The sequence below is a fragment of the Triticum urartu genome, chromosome 4A, assembly GCF_056163025.1.
Source record: "Triticum urartu cultivar PI428250 chromosome 4A, HENAU_Tu73, whole genome shotgun sequence".
Taxonomy (NCBI): Eukaryota; Viridiplantae; Streptophyta; class Magnoliopsida; order Poales; family Poaceae; genus Triticum; species Triticum urartu.
Genome location: NC_141876.1, coordinates 7,123,980 through 7,143,629, shown reverse-complemented (window position 1 = coordinate 7,143,629; position 19,650 = coordinate 7,123,980). Strand labels below are relative to the sequence as shown.

Genomic DNA, 19,650 nt, shown 5'->3' with positions numbered 1-19,650 from the left:
GACCAACTGCATACATGTGTTTACTCCTACCACTGCACCACACAGCTAGCACACCACCGCCGTCCGCCGTGCCACGTCTTCTCCGGCGAGCGTTGCTGGCGCGCGCGTGCACAGTACCGAGTGTTAATTAGCCCTGCCTCCTACTACTAGTAATTGACGGCGGAGACCAGCAAAGGAGGAGCTGAGTGTGGTGGGCTTACCGACGAAGTCGGTGAGGACGCGGCCGTTGGAGAAGCGGCCGGCGGGGCGGGGCGGGAAGGTGCGGCCGTAGGGGTCGTACCAGGCGTGGGTCAGCTCCCCCCCCCAGGTTCCCCAGGTTGCCCGTGTCCGTGTACGAGTCGCCAAACACCCACAGCTGCTCCTTCACCTCATGCTTCCGGTGATGACGCCCACGGCTCCTCCCCTGCTGCTCGCTCACCCGCTCGCCGCCGGAGGGGCAGCCGGCCACCGCCGTGGCTGGAGAGAGCATCACTACCACCATCGCAAGGCCTGAAGCTCATCAGATACAGAGGGCAATCAATGAGTGGATGGCAGAGAGGCAGAGAGCGAGAATTGAAGTGCGCTGGCGTGGTTAGCTGAGAAAGCAATAAATATAGGAGCGGTCTCCTTATTAGCCCGGTCATAATGAAAGTATCATAAATAGTATTATGCACGCTAATTAAGTAATTTTGATAAGATGGTATAGGATTAAATGAAGAAAAAAAGATTGAATATTATATTATGATACCGTATCATATTAAATGATGTGCTACTTTTTGTCACACATGACAATAAATATAGTTCTATATAATACCATGCATTACAGATGTAGTATCATACACTAGTATCATATGCATGATACTAGTATATGATACTCCCCGTTACAAGCAGTTTTATAGCGACAAGATCGACTGGCTTACAGAGAAGTGCTCCGGCAGCGGCCGCCGATGGCGGGCAGCTCCGGCGGTGATACATGGCCGCGCGGCGCGCCGTGGAGGTGTGGTATGTGGCCGGCCTCGACCGCTTCGTTCGCGCCTGTCTGTCTGATGCCCTCTGACTGTTAGTGATGGCGCGGTTTGTGGTGTGGGAGGGGAGGGATGGGCCGGCCGGGAAGCTTTATACCCGGCGTACGTACGCCATACATCTCCATGGCTGCGACTGGGAATGGATGGAGACACACCAGCAATCAGTGGACACCGCCATTATTCCTTCCTCGAAACCATAAATAATGTCAGCACCTCATGCCATGCGTGTAGTATATCTGAATTTCTCCATGCATGCGCTGCATGGTCAACACCTGTGCTCCTATACGCTATACGTATGCGACGACACGGTTTTCTTTAACTTGTATATACAATGTATACCTTTAAATATCCTTATTATTGTATATCTTCAAATACGACTATACGAGTAGTATTTTCTTTTATGCTGTATATACACACAAGCGAGACGGCTTTGTCCTATATTTGGCTCTATGTATACGTTTTCGTGTACGTACGTACTCAACCAAAATGACTCTGCCTGACCAGCTATGCTCAGGTCAGGTTGTATTAATCACGCTCGATCGCTGGGTCTGACCGGCCGATCTGGACGGCCAACCGCCACCGAAACGGCCGGCCCACACCGCCCACCGTCGCCGTCGTGCTACAGCCTACAGCGAGCCAGCCAGCCCCCCTCGTCAGCCACGGTTGGACGAGGAGCCCTACCACGTACACACAGGGCTAGCTCCGGCCTCCGGCCATGGACTGCATTAACTCCTCTCAACCGTCGTCTCTCTGCATCCGCGTCAGTCGGGAAGAACCAGTGTCAATGAAAGTCATATCCTTATCTGGCAGATCGTCTTTACAACACCAGCAGCCGCCTCCTCCTTCAAAAAAAAAAGTTAGGGTTCATACCTCTTGCCGGCACTCTCTCAACTGTCTTCTCTCTGCAGCCACGTCAGTCGGGAAGAACCAGTGTCAATGAAAGTCATATCCTTATCTGGCAGATCGTCTTTACAACGCCAGCAGCCGCCTCCTCCAAGAAAGAAAGTTAGGTTTCATACCTCTCGCCGGCGCCGGCGCAGGTCCGCTTCGTCTCGGGTGGCCCTAGGGTCATGGAGGTGTGTGGATCCCGGCAAGGGCCAGCGGAATGGCTCCGCTTTACTTTTTAGTCGTTTTTTCAATCTGGTTAGGGTTTGTGTCCTGCTTAAAAAGGCGAGACGGTGGCGGCTGCCTGAGGATGGAATAAAGGTATCTCCGCCTAGCCTCCGTTCCGGCAATGCATCTAGCATCGTTGGTAGGTGTGTGGAGGTGTGTTTCCAGCAGATCTATTGGTGGATTTGCTCGGATCTCGTCCTTGTTTGTCTATATTCGTGTGTCTTTGGTTTGGATCCTTCCGATCTACGTTATTTTTCATCGCCGGCGGTTGCTATTCTGGGGTGTTGGTCCTATTGGGCTTACCACGACGACTTTCCGACTATCTACTACAATAAGTTATGCCCGAGTCCGGCGGCGAAGGGGCGATGACGGCCACGCGCCTTCGGCTCGCTTCAGTGCTTTAGTCGTCGCTAGGTGGTTTACGGATCTGGATGTAATTTTTATTTCTGGTGTTCGTTGTACTGCCATAATTGAAGATGAATAGATTAAAAAGTTTTCCTAAAAAAAGGTTGTATCGATTCCAACAAGATCGACTGCATTCAACTCTACACTATGTGGTTTTTAGGAGCATCCTGATTTTACCTCATTTGTTTCAGTTTTAGGCAGCAAATTCTCTTAGGAAAAATCAGAAAACTGAAAAAAAAAACTATTTCTAATCAGCTTTGCTAGTGAAGATGAATTTGGATTCTGACTATTTTCAATGCAATTGCCTAAAGCACGTCCCAGTGTACTTCGGTGGCAATCAGCTTTGCTGGTGAAGCGAATCCATAGCTGATTCAAAGTAAACTGCAATTGAAACAAACAGGACCTTAAGTCAATTGTGGTAGTTTCTCTCCCGCTCACTCCCATGCCTCATTGACGACACCGTGGTGTCATCATCTCGCTTGGCTTCCGTCAAATCCAATGAACAGTCAATATGAAAAAAGACCCATCTGGATTCCATATCGACAACGACGACTACATCGCCTTCTACAAGCTCCTCAGCATGTAGAAGGCTCGGGCGGCAGCGGGTGGCGTAGTTTTTTTTTATGGTTTTTTATGTCTTTTTATATTAGGTATAAATATGAATGAAACCCACCGAATTTTAGCCGCATTTGTGTCTTTTTTGTCTAATTTTAGCCAAACTTCAATTAAAAAATGGCGTCTAGAGGCTGACCTGGGACGGTGGTTGAGAACCCGACCGCCCCCATGCCAAAATAGCGCCGGCTGGCCTCAGAAGATGCTATTTCATTCCTGGGACGCCGAACAACTGAAGATGCTCTAAAGAAGGCCTAAGAGGCTAAGATGATTCTATTCCTGTGGCCGCGCAAACTAGCAAGTCAGAAGAAGCCTCCAAGGACGTACTACATGTTTTATTCTCCTTGCTCTGACACAGCCTACCCTACCGCGCGTTTTTCTTCTTCACTGGACGGATGGACGGAACGGAGCGGAATAAATGTCGATCGACCGGCGGCCACGTAGAACAGCGTGCCACCGCCGCAGAATCTTAGCTTTACCAGATGCATACTCCTGGTATGCACCGTCTGCTCGTCCCAGTCACCCACAAACCCACCTAATAAAGCTGCTATTATCACTGATCTATCTTAGTTTAGTTCAGTTTAGTCAGTACCACTGTCAGGCGCGTGCTTAAGCGGCGGTGCATACTACGTAGCAATGTGGGTACACGTACGCGTGCTTCCAAAGTTAAGCAGTTCAGGTAACATGCAGGGACTTGTAGACAGGTTCACGGCGTGGTGTTACTGTACTGACGTGTCTTGGTTCAGACAAAAGGATAGGAGATAAACAACGAGCCTCTTAGTCGATTTAGTTCAGATAAGAAACAAACAAGAAAAACCATAAGACGGAAGTATACCACGCTGGAGTGTCCTCTAAGGCCACACAAACATTTTACAATCTATTGACCCGTGACACCAGAGTTCCATCCAGGACTTCTCGTATATGCCATATCCAACACCTCCTTGATCTTCATGACAATTTCCTTCATTCTTTTACAATCTTGTTCTTTGAGCAAGATGCTCGAGTAACCTAACTCTACCGAAGTCGGCAAAGCGTGCAATTTTTCAAAACACAGGAAAACAACCATGCTCGCTACGATACATTCATTGCGACATCTTCCCCAACGGAAGCGCGTCCACGTAGCACGGGCGGTAAGGGAATGCACGCTTGACGCCGTTTCGCCGTCTGACTTCCTTGACGAGCCCCTTGCCCAGGTGTTGCATCCTCGAGGTGCTGAGATGGTATGCCATCGCCCTGCCGTTCATGTGGAGGAGGAGCACGTCCTTGTACGGATGCATTCCAATGATCCCGCGGTACCACCGGTACTCCAACGGCTCGGGTCGGTCGGCGACACCTTCGTCCAGGTCAATGAAGTTATCCTCATCGGAGTCCCACATGTAGCCGGACCCACTTTTGGTTTTCTCTTCTTCATCTTCGTCTTCCTCTTTACTCTGGCCACTTAGGGGTTCAAAGAGGTTGACTTTTGCTTCATTGCTTTCGACCAACTCCCATCGCGCCATTGATTTTATAACTTGTGATGAGCGCTTTATTTGGTGACCGAAAAGACTGAGGTTGGCCTCGTGTGTACGTGTCCACCCTAACCGCCCGTCAACAAGTTCTGTCAGTTTCCACACCTGGAGTTGGAACATGTCGAGCGCCATGTAGTGGATCCCTTTCTCATAACTCGCTAAGACCGACCTAGTAGGAAGGATGCCTCTTTGCTCATCCTCGTCACAGGGTATATCATAGGTAACCTGTGAGTTTCTTAAGATCATAAGAATATGGTTACCGCAATGCACATAGAGAGACCCTCGCCAATACATAGCTGACTTCCATATTTGGTTGTAGTTTTCATATACTGGCAACATGTCGTAGAGGTGCTGAGAAGTGCAACAGATTCCGGGCACAAACTCTCGACTCTCCCACCTGTTAGTCCGTGAAGAGAACACCATTAAAGACAACACCTCATCTTCGGGCTGATCCTCGACAGCTAGCTCATGTGTTTGTTCAACCTCGCCTTGTTCTTCTTTTCCCTCTTCTTCATATGGTTGGCCTTCTTCAAACAAGCCGCATAACAGCTCTTGTGCTTTGACGCGGGATCGGACCGCCTCCCTTACAGGTCACAGTTGTGTCATCGTCCGTGGGAATAGGAACACCTCGTGGTGCCGTGACACGGCCGGGTCAAAGGCGAGGAAGATACTCCAGAAATACGAAGTGGGCAGGGCAGGCAAGCGGGCGCACCGCACTGTCGCCGGGTTGCACACGTAGTAGAGGCGGGGGCTGTCCTGGCGGAGGAGCAGGAGGCCGTTGCAATGGTCCAGCACGGAGGCCCAGTCGTGCTTGAAGGGAGGACGCCGGAACACAGGCCCGTCGGCGGCGGGGGTACGTGGCGGCTTTCCCGCGCGGGCGAAGAAAGAGGACTTGTCGGTTGTCCTGTGCTTGCCGCCGGTGAAGACGCCGGGGACTGCCACGTAGTTGCTGGTGAAGATGCCGGGGAAGGCGCGTGGCGGGAAGATGCGGTTGAAGCGGGCGAGGAGGACTGCGCTGCCGTCGATGGTGGCGCGCCACGTGTGGCATACGCGCCGGGACTCGGCGACTGCACGGTTCGGCAGGCGGCGCAGGACTATGAGGAGGATGTCGCGGGGCAAGCCGGCGAGGAAGTCGTTGCCGTGGGTGGCGTCGTCCATCGTTGATGATGACGATGATGAGATGCGGCAAAAGATCGATCGGTGGAGAGGACATACGGCTAGCGCCTGGATCATAGATGTGCTCGTGGTCGAGATACTTATCGCTCGGCCGGTCGAGGCCGTGAGGCGTGACCGAGTAGGGTTCATGTACGTGCCCAAGTCGATTTCGTGGCACCTACGTGCCTGCAGTGCACCTTCCCTGCAAGTTGATTCTGATCGACAAATGCATGTACGTGCGTCGTACCTACAGCTCTGACCAACTTGGAAAGAGAATTTTGAAAGCCTTGCGTCATTTGCAAAAATTGAGCTAAAGTTCGACACAACGAATTGTTACGCAACAAACTTTATTGAAAAATACGCGACGAATAACTTTTAATGCAAAATAATCATTTTTTGTAATACACGATGATCTCACTTTTCAATTGGTCGAGATTTAGGAAAAACCTATTATTATAGTGGGATCTTTCACAGAAAATTAGACCACATCCCTTTATCTCTCCTCCAAGAAATGGCAGATAGGGTTTCTGCCTCCTGTCGACGGCATCGCCGATCTGCCCCGTCTCCTATGGCCTTAAGGCTATGGGTGCGCGGTGGACCCCGGCCCTTGCCGTCGGGAAGGCTCCGCTTTTAAGCGCTTCTGCAAGTTTTGTTAGAGTCTGTGCCCTGCTCAGGAAGATGAGACAGCGGCAGTTTCTTGAAGTTGGAGTAAGGTTCTCCCCGCCTAGGCCCCGTTCCGGTGGTGCGTCTAGCATCGTCGGAGGGCATGTGGAGGTGTGCCTCTGACGGATCCCGTGGGATTCGGTCGGCGGTTGTCTTTGGTGGATCCGCTCGTATCCAGTCTTTGTTCGTCTTTATTCATGTGTCTTCAGGTTGGATCCTTGCGATCTAAACTTCTCTTCATTGGCTGCGGTTGTTCTGGTGCGTTGGTCCTATGGGGTTTTAACATGACCACTTTTCGATTTTCTACTACAACAAGTTGTGCCCGGCTCCGGCGAGGGAGGGGCGATGATGGCGGCGCACCTTGCTTCGGTGCTTGTAGTCGTCGTTACGTGGTCTATGAATCTAGATGTAGTATTTATTATTTCTTGTATTCGTTGAACTGCCAAGATTGGAGATAAATAGATCAAAAGTTTCTTGTAAAAAAAATGATGAATATTTTACACGCACCAAAAAAAATTAAACAAGAGATGAACATTTTCATTTGCATACATAAGTATTTTGTAATATACTGTGAACATTTTTAAAATACACGGTGAACGTTATAAAATTGCATGATTACATATTTTATTATATGATGAATAAATACAAGGTGAACATTTATTAAATACATGATGTAATTTTTTATACGTTATGGATTTTTTTAACGCAATGAACATTTTTTAACCATGAAAAAATGGTCATTTTAGATACATTGTGAGAATTTAAAAATGTATAGTGACATAATTTTCAAAATACGTGATGGAAATTTTTTAAAAATATATTGATTTTCAAACTCAATATTTCTTTAAAATATGATGCAGTTTTCAATATTTCATGATGCACGGTTTTTAAATAGAGCCTGCACATTCTGCGAAATACACAATGATTTCTTTTTTTAACAAAGAAATAAGAACTGCTTAGAGTTTTGTGCGAGAAAACACTCAATCTATTCATCATGTCATGTCGGTACAAAGAAAACAGAAATAATAAAAATTATATCCATGTCTGTACACCACTTAGTGATGACTACAAGTACTGCAGCGAGCCGAAGGCGCACCACCGTCATCACCCTCCCTCACCAGAGCCAGGCCAGACTTGTTGTACTCCCTCTGTAAACTAATATAAGAGCGTTTAGATCACTAAAGTAGTGTTCTAAACGCTTTTATATTAATTTACGGAGGGAGTAGTAGACAGTCAGAAAGTCATTGTACTAAGGCCCCACAGAACCAACCCACTAAAACAACAACCATCGTCGATGAAGAGAAGTATAGATAGAAATGGTCCAACCTGTAGACACACTAACAAAGACTAGATCAAAGCGAATCCACTGCAGACCAGCACTGATGAAATCCTGCGAGATTGGGTGGAGACACACCTCCACACGCCCTCCAATAACGCAAGATGCATCACTGAAAATGGGATTTCAGAAAATTAAACTTAAGAAGATGAAGATGCAAACATCTCAGGATAAGCTTATGATCATAAAATATACTTGTCCAGTTCAGTTTTCTTAGCGTGCTTAATCAGCAAAGAAATTTTTTAGCTTATGTATTGTGATTAAATATTTGTAGTTACTCTTATGTTGCTCTCCAGTTGTTTAATTTTGTCCAACTTTTGAGTTTTCAAAATAGCTTCCCACGTATTTCAAAAGTTCGGGAGAAAATACAGGAGAACCTAATACTTGCATGGATATGAAATGATTCAATCTTGTCTTGTAATGTCCAGGATACGCTACATATGGGATTTCTTTCCTTTGCTGGTTTTTTATTCTAGTTTTTTTATTTTATATTATTTGTTTTATTTTTCTTTTTTATTTTAAAATTCGTGAATATTTTTTGAATTTGCAAACACTTTTTTGGACCAATCCCAAGACCTCGCCGATGCCTACGTGCTGATCTTAGATTCGATCTCTGATCAGGAGCACGATGCAAAGCACACATCAGTTCTGACCTCGAGCCTGGAGCCGAATGAGCTCTCGTCGGATCAGACGTCAACTTTGACAGACAAAAATCCCGAGGCAGTGTCAGATGGGACACCGGGCAAACTTCAGCTAAGCCCGACTTTCTGTCATGATATGGGCGAGGCTGACAAAGCGCTCATGAACGAGATATTAGATCGGATTAAGAGCCTCGTGATCTTAGACGATCAAACTTCGGTTTACGATCGGATCTGGGACAAACCTGGAGGAGTTGGATCGGATTCAAAACGCTCCAGCTAGCCCACCGTCGAGACGTGGCGCTCGGCGCTGGCGCACAACCAAGGCGCCCTCTCCCGTAGCAGCGGCAACCACGCGTGGTAGCGCTTCAACGACCTCCATGAGGCGCTCTTTTTTTTTGAAACAAAAGCATTGCCTTTTTCATTAATTAAGAAGAAGATAGCTGCCCAGTTAATTGCCGGAAAACTGAGCGAAAACTGATACATCGAGGGCCAAGCGCACAGTAGAACTCAAACACCTAACGTACGACACCGCGGATGACGCCTCCCAACGAGCGAACCTGCGAAACCTCATGCGAACTATTCCCAAAATAAAAACCTAAATCCTAAAAAGTGGTCGAGTGCTACTTTGTCTTACAGAGCACTCGGGCTCGTGCGACGTCCGATCTAGATCTTGCGGTCACGCGCGTTTTCCAGTGGGCTCAGGGGAAACCGTCGATGCGCGCGCCAGGTGTCCCCTGGTCGTGGTGGTGGTCGAGACCCGTTGGTTCTCGAGTGCGGTTGTTTCTCGCATCCCCTCTCCCGTTCCTCTCCAATCCCCCTCCCATTCGAAACTGCGCCCAACTCCTCCCCCAAATCCAGCGACAGATCTCGTTCCAATCCCCCCAACTCCTCCCCCAAATCCAGCGCGAGAGCAGCCGGCGGCGTGTCGGCGATTCGGCGCTTGTCTTCCGCCGGAGCTAGGGCGGGACAGAGGGCGCGGCGTGAAGGAAGGCGGTGCAGCGGCGGAGACGCGACCGAGGAGAGACGACGGCTGCAGGCCGCGTCAGAAGGAGCAGCACCGGAGACTCGGCAGAGGAGGAACGGCGTGCGCGGCCGTTGTTCTGTTGGCGCAGAAGGGCAAAATCGCGGCGAATCCCTGGTATGCCTATCGATCTCTTACGGTCATCCGCGTTTAGGAACACCAAATCGATGCTCTGCCGCTCCGCCGCGGACAGAGGAGGAACGGCGCGCGTCGACGGGTCTCCGCGGTGCCGAATCGCGGCGGGTCGACGCGGCCCTCCACTAAGTTGATGAAATCGAGTAGCAGATGGTAGAAATTGTTTGGAGCACTTGTTAATTTGGAGATGGACGATGACACGGGGCATTTCGTGTTCCTAGGCTACTGGTGAACTGGGATTCGTAGGTTTCGAAGGCAAGCCTGAGGGCTGTAGTTTTCTGGTGTTGTAGATGTGGAGGTCGATCCTGATTAATGACCGACTTGCCTGAATATGGTTCATGTGTTGCCTGCGCAGGAGTGTTGACAGTGTTTTTGATTTAGTGTACGAGAATAATGCTTTCTCATGTCAATGTTGCCTTTGTTTTGTGAGTGACTTGCCTGATATGGTTGATATGTTGCCTGCGCAGGTGTTTTTGACAGTGTGTTTTCATTTAGCATAGGACAGTAATGCCTCTCTCATGTCAATGTTGCCCCTGTATTGTGAGTGACTTGCCTGACATGTTTCACGTGTCGCCTACGAAGGTGTTTTGAAAGTGTGTTTTTGGTTTATTGTAGGACAGCAATGCCTCTCTCATGTTAATGTTGCCCTTATTTTTGTGAGTGACTTGCCTGATATGGACCGTGTGTTGCCTACGGAGGTGGGTTTGACGGTGTGTTTTGATTTTCAGTGCAGGAAAGTAATGATTTAGCAATGGAAAATGCACATGTGACTTTTGTTGTGTGTGTGTGTGAGGTAGGAAGTAATCCAGTAGAGGGAGGTTAATAGGGCTATTTATATGACAGTTTTAAGCATTTCACGAGGATTCATTTTGTGATTTTCTGTTCTATGTGCCTTTATTTGTTTCAGATTTTGTAGGACATGTAGAGGGAGGGTAATAGGGCCAATTATAGGATAGTTGTAATATAGTGAAAATCAGATAGTTTACAACCCTTTTCACTGCCCACTTTTTTGTAAGTTGCTGTTTGTTAAGTTCAGTAAGAATTTAGTAAAACGAAATTCGTTGGATGATATAGAGTTCTTTCAGAATCATTTTTCTAATGTGCTTTTTATGATGAATCTCACTGTTTTGTCTTTTAAATATGCAGCAGAAAATAGATGGCTGGGACAAGTCATAAGTCTAAACAGGATGGACCTGCTGGATCAAGTCATGATGACCTTGCATCTCATGGGAATGAAGAGCATCAAGCACAGGTGTGCACATGCTCAGAAAGTTTTATGTTCTTCCTGTACATAACAGAGATTGTTTTTTTTCATTTTTTTATTGATTTATGTGGTTTCCATCTCCCAGCCACGGAGCAGTGCACCAATAACTATGCACATGCTCAGGAAGTTTTATGTTCTTCCTGTACATAACAGAGTTTGTTTTTTTTTCATTTTTTTATTGATTTATGTGGTTTCCATCTCCCAGCCACGGAGCAGTGCACCAATAACTGGGCACAAGCGTATGAGAACTAAGGCAGTTGTCCATCGGGGGAAACGACCTGATGATATCATTAGTACTGAGAATAGTAATGAGAGCCAAGCTGTAGATGCTGGGAATAAAAATGTTGAAGGTGTAGACGTCGAGCAGCCTCCAAAAGCAAAACGCCAGAAGACGGGAGGAACTGAGGTATTTTGCATAGTTGCCTCAGTTTCACTGAGCAGTTGCCCAGCAATGCTGCCTAAGTTGCCTATGTTGTGATGAACCTTTTTTCTTTTTTTGCTAATCCCCTGTTTCTGTTTTTTCCTTATGCGCAATAGGGTCGTAGGAACAGGGCATCCCCTGCAAGGCTCTTCAAGTTGAACAAGGACTTGGTTCCTGACCAAAAGGGTGTCATCATCGAAAAAGAATTTGGTGGCATCCTGGACCTTGCAGCGAGTAGCATGCCCGGAGATCTCAGCCAGTGGATAATGAAGCATTACGACCCGGAGATTTCGCAGATAGTCATTCCAGAAAGGGGGAAGATTCCTGTAGATGCTGCAAGTGTCCGTAGGATATGGGGTTTGCCCAACAGGGGCAGGAAGGTGTGCTTCGAGAATCGGCCTGAAATCACAAAGGCAATGTACAGTATTTACAACATCACATCTAAGAACTCCCCAACCCTCACAGAATGGTGCAAGATGATCGTTGACATGGGAGGATCTCATGATGATGATTTTGTCCGCGCTTGGCTAGCTCTTGTTTTTTCATGCTTCCTTGCCCCTTCAACTAGTTTGAGTATTTCCCCAAAGAGCTTTCCGGCGGTCATGGATGTCAATGGAATAACGGAAACCAATATATGCCAGTTTGTTGTTGATCAATTAAAGCTTGCGTTCACTTCGGGGCGTGCCAACAAGAAGGCTGTTTGTTGTTGTGTTTTCCACCTTGTTGTAAGTGCTTCAAGTTGTTTTGTTTTTTCAAGCATCCTTTTGTTTAGTTACCTTCTTTCTTTTTGCAATCATTAGCTAACTTAAACTTTTTGATCTTTCTCGTGTCTCTATGCAGCTGTTGTACCTAGACTCTCTGGATGTTGATGAGCCAATACCGAACTTGGTACCAAGGGTCTCAGTTTGGAATTCAGATTTAATCTCCAGAGTTATCAAGAAGGACAGGAAGGCTCCAGGAGAATATGGCCATTTGCGGGTAACTGAATTTTTCTGTTTTAGTATACATATCATTGTCATATTGTTTTTAGGAAACACTACCATTTTTTTAGAGTAGGCAATTCACTTTCAAAGAGCAAGCAAGGCAATGTATCTTTTTGGGCAAGCGACATACATATTTTTTCAAGTATGCCCAAGTAGTTAGCAGACTTAATCGAACTTTCTATCGTTTGCCATGCACACAGTTGGATAATGTTCACAGGAAGGATTTGTTTTGTTCTTGTATTTAATAGTAGCTTCTGTAGTACATTTTTTAGCTCTTTTTTCTGTCTGAGCAATTTACATGTTGAAAAGTAGCAAATTTACACAACAACACAAGCAACTTATGTTCTGGAAACTGGCAACTTGCATACTAGTTCCTCATTTTTTGTTGATTACAGTATCAACTAATAGTAGGCAACAGGGGGAAGTGGCATAATGGTTGCAGGAATTTTCAGACTATTAGTAGTACTATTTTCCTTCATTTTTCTCAGGTCTTTTTTGGTATGGGAGTGCCAGAATTGTTGTCACTCATAGTTTTTTTTAATCTTCTTTTGGCTATAAAACCACCAGCTCAAGACGGAGTTTTCCCGGTGTGCGGATGATAGCTTGTTTGGCAGTATGGACCACATCACCAAATTTGTTGCAGCAAGATTGCCCGAGTCATATGACAAATCAGTAAGTTTATCTAGCACTTTGTTTTTTCCTCTCACTGTTGTTCCCCTTTTTATCGCCATTTGTACATTCAACCATTTTTCAGAATCTTCAATAGAAGATATGTACTTATCATGTTCTCTACCATCCACTTTTATGTTTTACAGAAGCAAAAGAAGCTCACAGGGCTGGTGCACGACATGTATTCTGTAATTTCACATGCAGTTGGGAAGCTCGTGACTGGGGTTGGGAAGATAGATGATGATGAATGGGGGACAAAGGAGGCAGATCCTACTACTGCGGAGACAAGCAGGCGGCAGTCTAACAGAAGGGGCAAGCGAGTACCAGCCAGAAGAGACAGCTTACCAAGTGAGGAGGAGTCGTTTAATTCTGACAGCGACGACAGCGAGGCAGCCGACAGTGAAAGTGAGGGAGATGGCAGGGATGAAGGTAGTGATGAAAGCGACACCGATGGCAGTTCAGACAGCGATGACGGTCATGATGGATCAAGTGGAGTTCAGGGGAAATCAAGTAGCCAGGGAGCACGACAAACGGTTGATCACCACCAGGGGGCAAGTGCTGAGATGGGAGGTAAAGACGGAACTGAGGGGAACGAGGACAATGATGATGATGAAGAAGAAGAGGACGACGAAAAAGTAGATGATGAAGGAAAGGAGGACGATGATGATGAAGAAGGCGATGGGGATGACAAAGACAAGGAAGATGATGGGCAGGGGAAGCAGGATGAAGATGATGAGGATGACAGCGGAGGTGGCAACGGTGGTTCAGGTACCAATGGTGGCTCCGATCGGGACGGGGATCCCACAGCTGAAAATGCAAGCAGCGCTGATGATGAACAATGCACGCTGCAATTTCTGATTGAAAAGAAGAGGGATAGAAAGGAAAAAGGATTGGATGAGGCAGATAGGATATCTATCAGAGACCTTGTGATGACAGAATTCAAGACTGCTGTTTCCCTAAAACCACGCTTCCCTGTTTTTGAAGTGAAAGAAATGTTGGATATTGATGACATATCCATGGCAACTGAAGCGAGGAGGGTGTTCAAAGAGTTGTTGAGGGGGGAAGATTTGGATATGGTCTTCACATTCAATCCCAAGCAAATATGCCCAAAGGCGACTCGGCAGAAAATAATGAGAGAACTTGGTGCTCTAAATGAAGCTACAGAAGAGAAGACTGCTTGTCGAAACCAACTACCACCACTCCCGCCATCAAAGAAGATGAAGAAAACTGTTAGTTTTGTATTGGAGCCATCTGTGATGAATGAAACAGCAATTCATCCGCAGGCATATCGTGCCGAAAAACCCGGTTACGGCCAAGGGGGAAAGTCAAGGCAGTCAGCCATGAAAAAATCCGGTCCTCCCCAACAGCAACAAGAGGCATTTTTTGAAACAAAAGAGGCAATCCATGGGAATGCCAAAACACAGGTGGTAAAGAGTACACCATCAAGCTCGGCAGCACCCCCTTGCAGCAAAGTTGGAGATGAGGCAGTACCTACAGGAGTAGATTCAAAGCAGTCGGGCAATTTTCATTCCCAATGTCAAGCAAGTGGATCACATATTCTGGCAACTCAGTCTAAGGAGGAAGCAAGGCCAGCTGTTTTTCAGGCAAGTTCTGCAGAGGAAACACTGGACCCCACAAAAGTAAGGCCAGTTCAACTCAAGAAGGGACCCACAGTGCTAGTAAGCTGTAACGCCCGGGTAATTAAGCTACAGTAAGCCCACGTTAACGGTGCCACGTCACCCCGGTTACTGTTGTTAATATCGCGTTGGATCAAAACTTTTCAAAATTTAAAACAAAAATGTTTGGGGTGTGCAAATAAATGCCTAGGAATTTATGGTGTGGGATCCATGCTTTTATAAAAGACCTAAACACTTAAAATGAATTGAAACAGAAAAGAAAATAAATAAAGAAAAGAAAATACAAAGGCAGACAACAAACAAAAAAAATATAAAAGAACCCCCCCCCCACTGGGCCGGCTGGCCCAGCTGTTAGCCAGACCGGCCCAACTGGCCCAACCGGCCACCCCCCCATTCCCTTATCCCCCCACCCGGTGAGACCTCGAACCCCCACCGACACCCCACTCCTCCCCCGAAATATCTCCCCCCCTCTCCCGATTGGATCGGGAGGGGGAGCAAACCGCGCCGCCGCCGCCGCCGATCCCCGTCGCCAGGAGCTGCGTCGCCACCCTCCACCTCGCCGGACCTCCCCACCGGCCTGCATCCTCTTCGCCGCACCGTCCCCATCTCTCCACCTCGACCCCCGCTGCCCCAGTCCCTACAGACACCCGGTGAGGCCCCCGGCCTCTTCCTCCCCCTCGTCCCCGTCGACGCGGTCGTGCTCCTCCGCGTGCTCACCCGCAGTGCTCGCCTGCTGCCGCTTCCTCCCGCGTGATCACGCCCGACCACACGCTCGCGGCCACCAGGCCCCGGCCGCGCCCGCTCAACCTCGCGCGCGCCCGTGCGCCCCGGCACAACCCCGCTGCAGCCCCGCGCTCGCCCGCTCGTGCGTGGCCTCGCCGCGCCCTTGCCCGCCGGCTGGCCGCGCCCGCTCACGGAGCGCTCCCGTGTCCCAGCCGCCCTGCCTTGCTCCGCTCCCTCCTGCGCCGCTCCTCGCCTTGCCGCTCCAGCCGCGCGGCCACGCAACGGCCCGCAGCGCCGCCGCCCCCTGCGCTCGCCTCCGCCTGCCGCGGCTGGCCGGCGAGCCTCGCCGAGGCCACGGCCTCACCCCGCCGCACTGGGCTACGGCCTCCGCCGGCGCCCCCTGTTGCCCCTTTCGGGTGCACGGGCGCCCGCGGCCGTTAGCGCCCGCTAACCACGCCTGTTACGGCCCCCAGGGGCCTATGACAAAGGGGGCCCACCCCACAGAACGTTTAAAAAAAGAGAATTAATAATAAAAATAATTAAAATAATAATAATAATTAAATTAATTATTTAATTAAGGAAATAATTAAGTTAATTAATTATAATTAGATTAACCTAATCACTAATCAACCTAATTAACTGTTAGTTAATTAAAACAGAGTATGACGAACGGGACCCACCTGTCAGGTTGACCAAGTCAACTACTGACGTCATGCTGACGTCATGATGGCGTCAGCAGACACTATTCTGGATAATGTTGATTAAATTAAATAAATAAATCCTAAAAATGATTTAAATCTTTTAAAATTAATATAAAATAAACCGTAGCTCGGATGGAAAAACTTTGTACATGAAAGTTGCTCAGAACGACGAGACGAATTTGAATACGCAGCTCGTTTATCCGCCACGCGTCCCTAGCATAGTGAACCTGCAACATTTCACCTCCGGTTCATCTGTCCGAAAACGCGAAACACCGGGGATACTTTCCCGGATGTTATCGCCCTTCACCGGTATCACCTAATACCGCGTTAGGGCACCTCTAACGTCGTTACTTGTCATGTCATGCATCACTATGCATATGCTTGCTTATATATTTATTGTTTCTCCCCCCCTCTTCTCTCGATAGACACCGAGACCGACGCCGCTGCTACCCAGTACGACTACGGAGTTGACGATCCCTCTCTCTTGCCAGAGCAACCAGGCAAGCCCCCCCTTTGATCACCAGATATCGCCTACTCTTCTCTATACTGCTTGCATTAGAGTAGTGTAGCATGTTACTGCTTCCCGTTAATCCTATACTGATGCATAGCCTGTCCTTGCTACTACTGTTGTTACCTTTACCTGCAATCCTAATGCTTAGTATAGGATGCTAGTTTATCATCAGTGGCCCTACATCCTTGTCCGTCTGCCATGCTATACTATCGGGCCGTGATCACTCGGGAGTTGATCACGGGTATATACTATATACTTTATAAATGATACATGTGGTGACTAAAGACGGGTCGGCTTGAGGAGCACCCGCGAGTGGATCTTTGAGGCGGAGCGACAGGGCAGGTTCTGACCACCTAGGAGAGAGGTGGGCCTGGCCCTGGTCGACATTCGCGGATACTTAACACGCTTAACGAGATCTGGATATTTAATCTGAGTCTGGCCATTTGGTATATACGCACTAACCATCTACGCGGGAGTAGTTATGGGTATCCCGGCGTCGTGGTATCAGCCGAAGCCTTCGTGACGTCAGCGACTGAGCGGCGCGCGCCGGATTGGAACGTAAGCCTGCTCTTGTATTAAGGGGGCTAGTTCTGCTTCCGGCCGCGTTCGCAACGTGCAGGTGTGCTAAGGGCGATGGGCCCAGACCCCTGTGCGCTTAGGTTTAGACCAGCGTGCTGACCTCTCTGTTGTGCTTAGGTGGGGCTGCGACGTGTTGATCTTCCGAGGCCGGGCATGACCCAGGAAAGTGTGTCCGGCCAAATGGGATCGAGCGTGTTGGGGTATGTGGTGCACCCCTGCAGGGAAGTTAATCTATTCGAATAGCCGTGATCTTCGGTAACAGGACGACTTGGAGTTGTACCTTGACCTTATGACAACTAGAACCGGATACTTAATAAAATACACCCTTCCAAGTGCCAGATACAACCGATGATCGCTCTCTCACAGGGCGACGAGGGGAGGATCATCGGTTAGGATTATGCTATGCGATGCTACTTGGAGGACTTCAGTCTAATCTCTTCTACATGCTGCAAGACGGAGGCTGCCAGAAGCGTAGTCTTCGAAAGGACTAGCTATCCCCCTTTATTCCGGCTTTCTGCAGTTCAGTCCACATATGATAGCCTTATTCCAGTTGATACCAATGCATACATATATAGTATAGCTCCTTTCTTGCGAGTACTTTGGATGAGTACTCACGATTGCTTTCTCCCTCTTTTCCCCTATCCCTTCTACCTGGTTGTCGCAACCAGATGTTGGAGCCTAGGAGCCAGACGCCACCATCGACGACGACTCCTACTACACCGGAGGTGCCTACTACTACGTGCTGCCTGCTGACGACGACCAGGAGTAGTTAGGAGGATCCCAGGCAGGAGGCCTGCACCTCTTTCGATCTGTATCCCAGTTTGTGCTAGCCTTCTTAAGGCAAACTTGTTTAACTTATGTCTGTACTCAGATATTGTTGCTTCCGCTGACTCGTCTATGATCGAGCTCTTGTATTCGAGCCCTCGAGGCCCCTGGCTTGTAATATGATGCTTGTATGACTTATTTTATTTGTAGAGTTGTGTTGTGATATCTTCCCGTGAGTCCCTGATCTTGATCGTACACGTTTGCGTGTATGATTAGTGTACGATTGAATCGGGGGCGTCACAAGTTGGTATCAGAGCCGACTGCCTGTAGGAACCCCCTTCCACACTCCTTGGCCGAAGTCGAGTCTAGACATTGCAAAAACTTTTACTAACTTGGCTGTGTGCCTTACGGGCCCACGTCGCCATCGGGTGGTACTAGGATCTTTTACTCCTCGACCTTTACTCTGGGACTCTGAACTCTCTTCTACTCGGGTTAAACGATTTTACTCACTCTAACACTAGGATCCCGTGACCACGTTCACCCCAAAGTTGGATAAGCCCTAGTTATTCTTTAGAGTAGTACTTGAACATTATCCACATTGTCATTTGACTCCTGTGAAAACATCTTTGTTTTCAGATGGAACCCACGAGGCAGGTCGTGCGCCACACTACGGCCATTGGTGCCTCAGGATCACCTGCTGTGTTAGTTGAGATGATGACCTATCTGGGTTATCGCTGGCACCCTGAGTACACCGTCTATGAGGAGTATCAGGACTTCAACCAGGAGCAGTACTGTGCCATCGTCCACCTCTACTCTCGGGAGTATGACTCCACTACCGTGCTGCACACTGCTCATGGTGTTGGAGTGACTATCGATATGGCGGTCCACGATGCTGCTTATGCTGCTCTGACACGTCTTCGTGGAGAGTATCAGGAGTTGGACACCTCCCCCTTCAGGCACATTGCTATCGCATCCGATATTGGAGCGGAGGGATACTACACTGCTGCCTACTCCACTGTCACCTGAGAGCCCTTCTACCATCAAAACCTGGTTCTGCATGCTGATGGGCTGGATAGAGCTAACCGAGCTCTTCGCCACGAGTTGTACACCACCCGTCAGCACCTGTATCGTGCTCTGACGCTGTTGCACCCCTCTGTCCGCTCTGGTGATCTGTCGCGTTCTGCGATCTACCCTGCCCGGACCGTGATGCCCCAGGGCGTCGGCTGGCCAGATGTGGGAGGCTACTCTCCTGCATTGGGTCCTCTCCTGCCACCTGTGCATCGGGTTCCGCACCAGAGTATCCGCGGACCCCAGGCTACTCGCGTGGAGGTCTTCCCTTCGCGTCACTACCAGCTGTCGGGCTACACTTACCTCCGTAGTGCCGCATGGGACTGACGTAGACTTGCTTATTAGTGTTAGCTGCATTCGCCGCGAGCCTGTGTGCCGCCTATGATGTCTTAGTCTATGTACCAAACTCTGTGTAACGAACTCCATGCATGATCTCTTTTGTAAGATATGCCGACTACTATGTAGTATCTATCGTGCTGCTTTCGTTGTGCATGTTTCATCATGAATGATTCTCGTCTTTGCAAATTTCTCAATACTGAACTACCCCTGTTATATATTAGCAGGATGGTTAGACCAGGTGGTCGTGGTCGTGGTGGCAACGCCCCACCACCGCCTGAGTACATGACTGGTATGATCCAACAGCTTGAGATGAATCGCTAGTTCATGGAGAATATGATGGCTCAGTTTCCTCGCCCCAATATGAACCAGCAGCCAACCCCAGTAACTCTGCAGGATT

At 48.5% G+C, this 19,650-nt stretch overlaps 3 protein-coding genes across 3 annotated transcripts in view; 2 read left to right on the top strand and 1 right to left on the bottom strand.

The window, feature by feature from the left end:
• The window catches only part of LOC125550169 (GDSL esterase/lipase At5g03610), a 59,507-nt gene extending 58,446 nt beyond the window's left edge, over positions 1-1,061 (bottom strand). The window contains 3 exon segments of the mRNA XM_087520013.1: positions 201-303; positions 305-489; positions 900-1,061. Of these exon segments, the coding sequence (XP_087376139.1) occupies positions 201-303; positions 305-489; positions 900-954 (343 nt within the window). The 5' untranslated portion in view covers positions 955-1,061.
• Positions 1,062-11,517: 10,456 nt separating this feature from the next.
• On the top strand, positions 11,518-13,444 carry LOC147974332 (uncharacterized). Its single transcript, XM_087520012.1, has 5 exons — positions 11,518-12,003; positions 12,119-12,256; positions 12,829-12,933; positions 13,077-13,359; positions 13,431-13,444. Exons 1-5 carry the CDS (start codon positions 11,518-11,520, stop codon positions 13,442-13,444), a joined length of 1,026 nt encoding a protein of 341 aa, XP_087376138.1.
• Positions 13,445-13,493: 49 nt separating this feature from the next.
• On the top strand, positions 13,494-15,731 carry LOC147974331 (uncharacterized). Its single transcript, XM_087520011.1, has 2 exons — positions 13,494-14,213; positions 15,291-15,731. The coding sequence occupies exons 1-2, from the start codon at positions 13,494-13,496 to the stop codon at positions 15,729-15,731; spliced, it is 1,161 nt and encodes a 386-aa protein (XP_087376137.1).
• Positions 15,732-19,650: the final 3,919 nt, after the last annotated feature.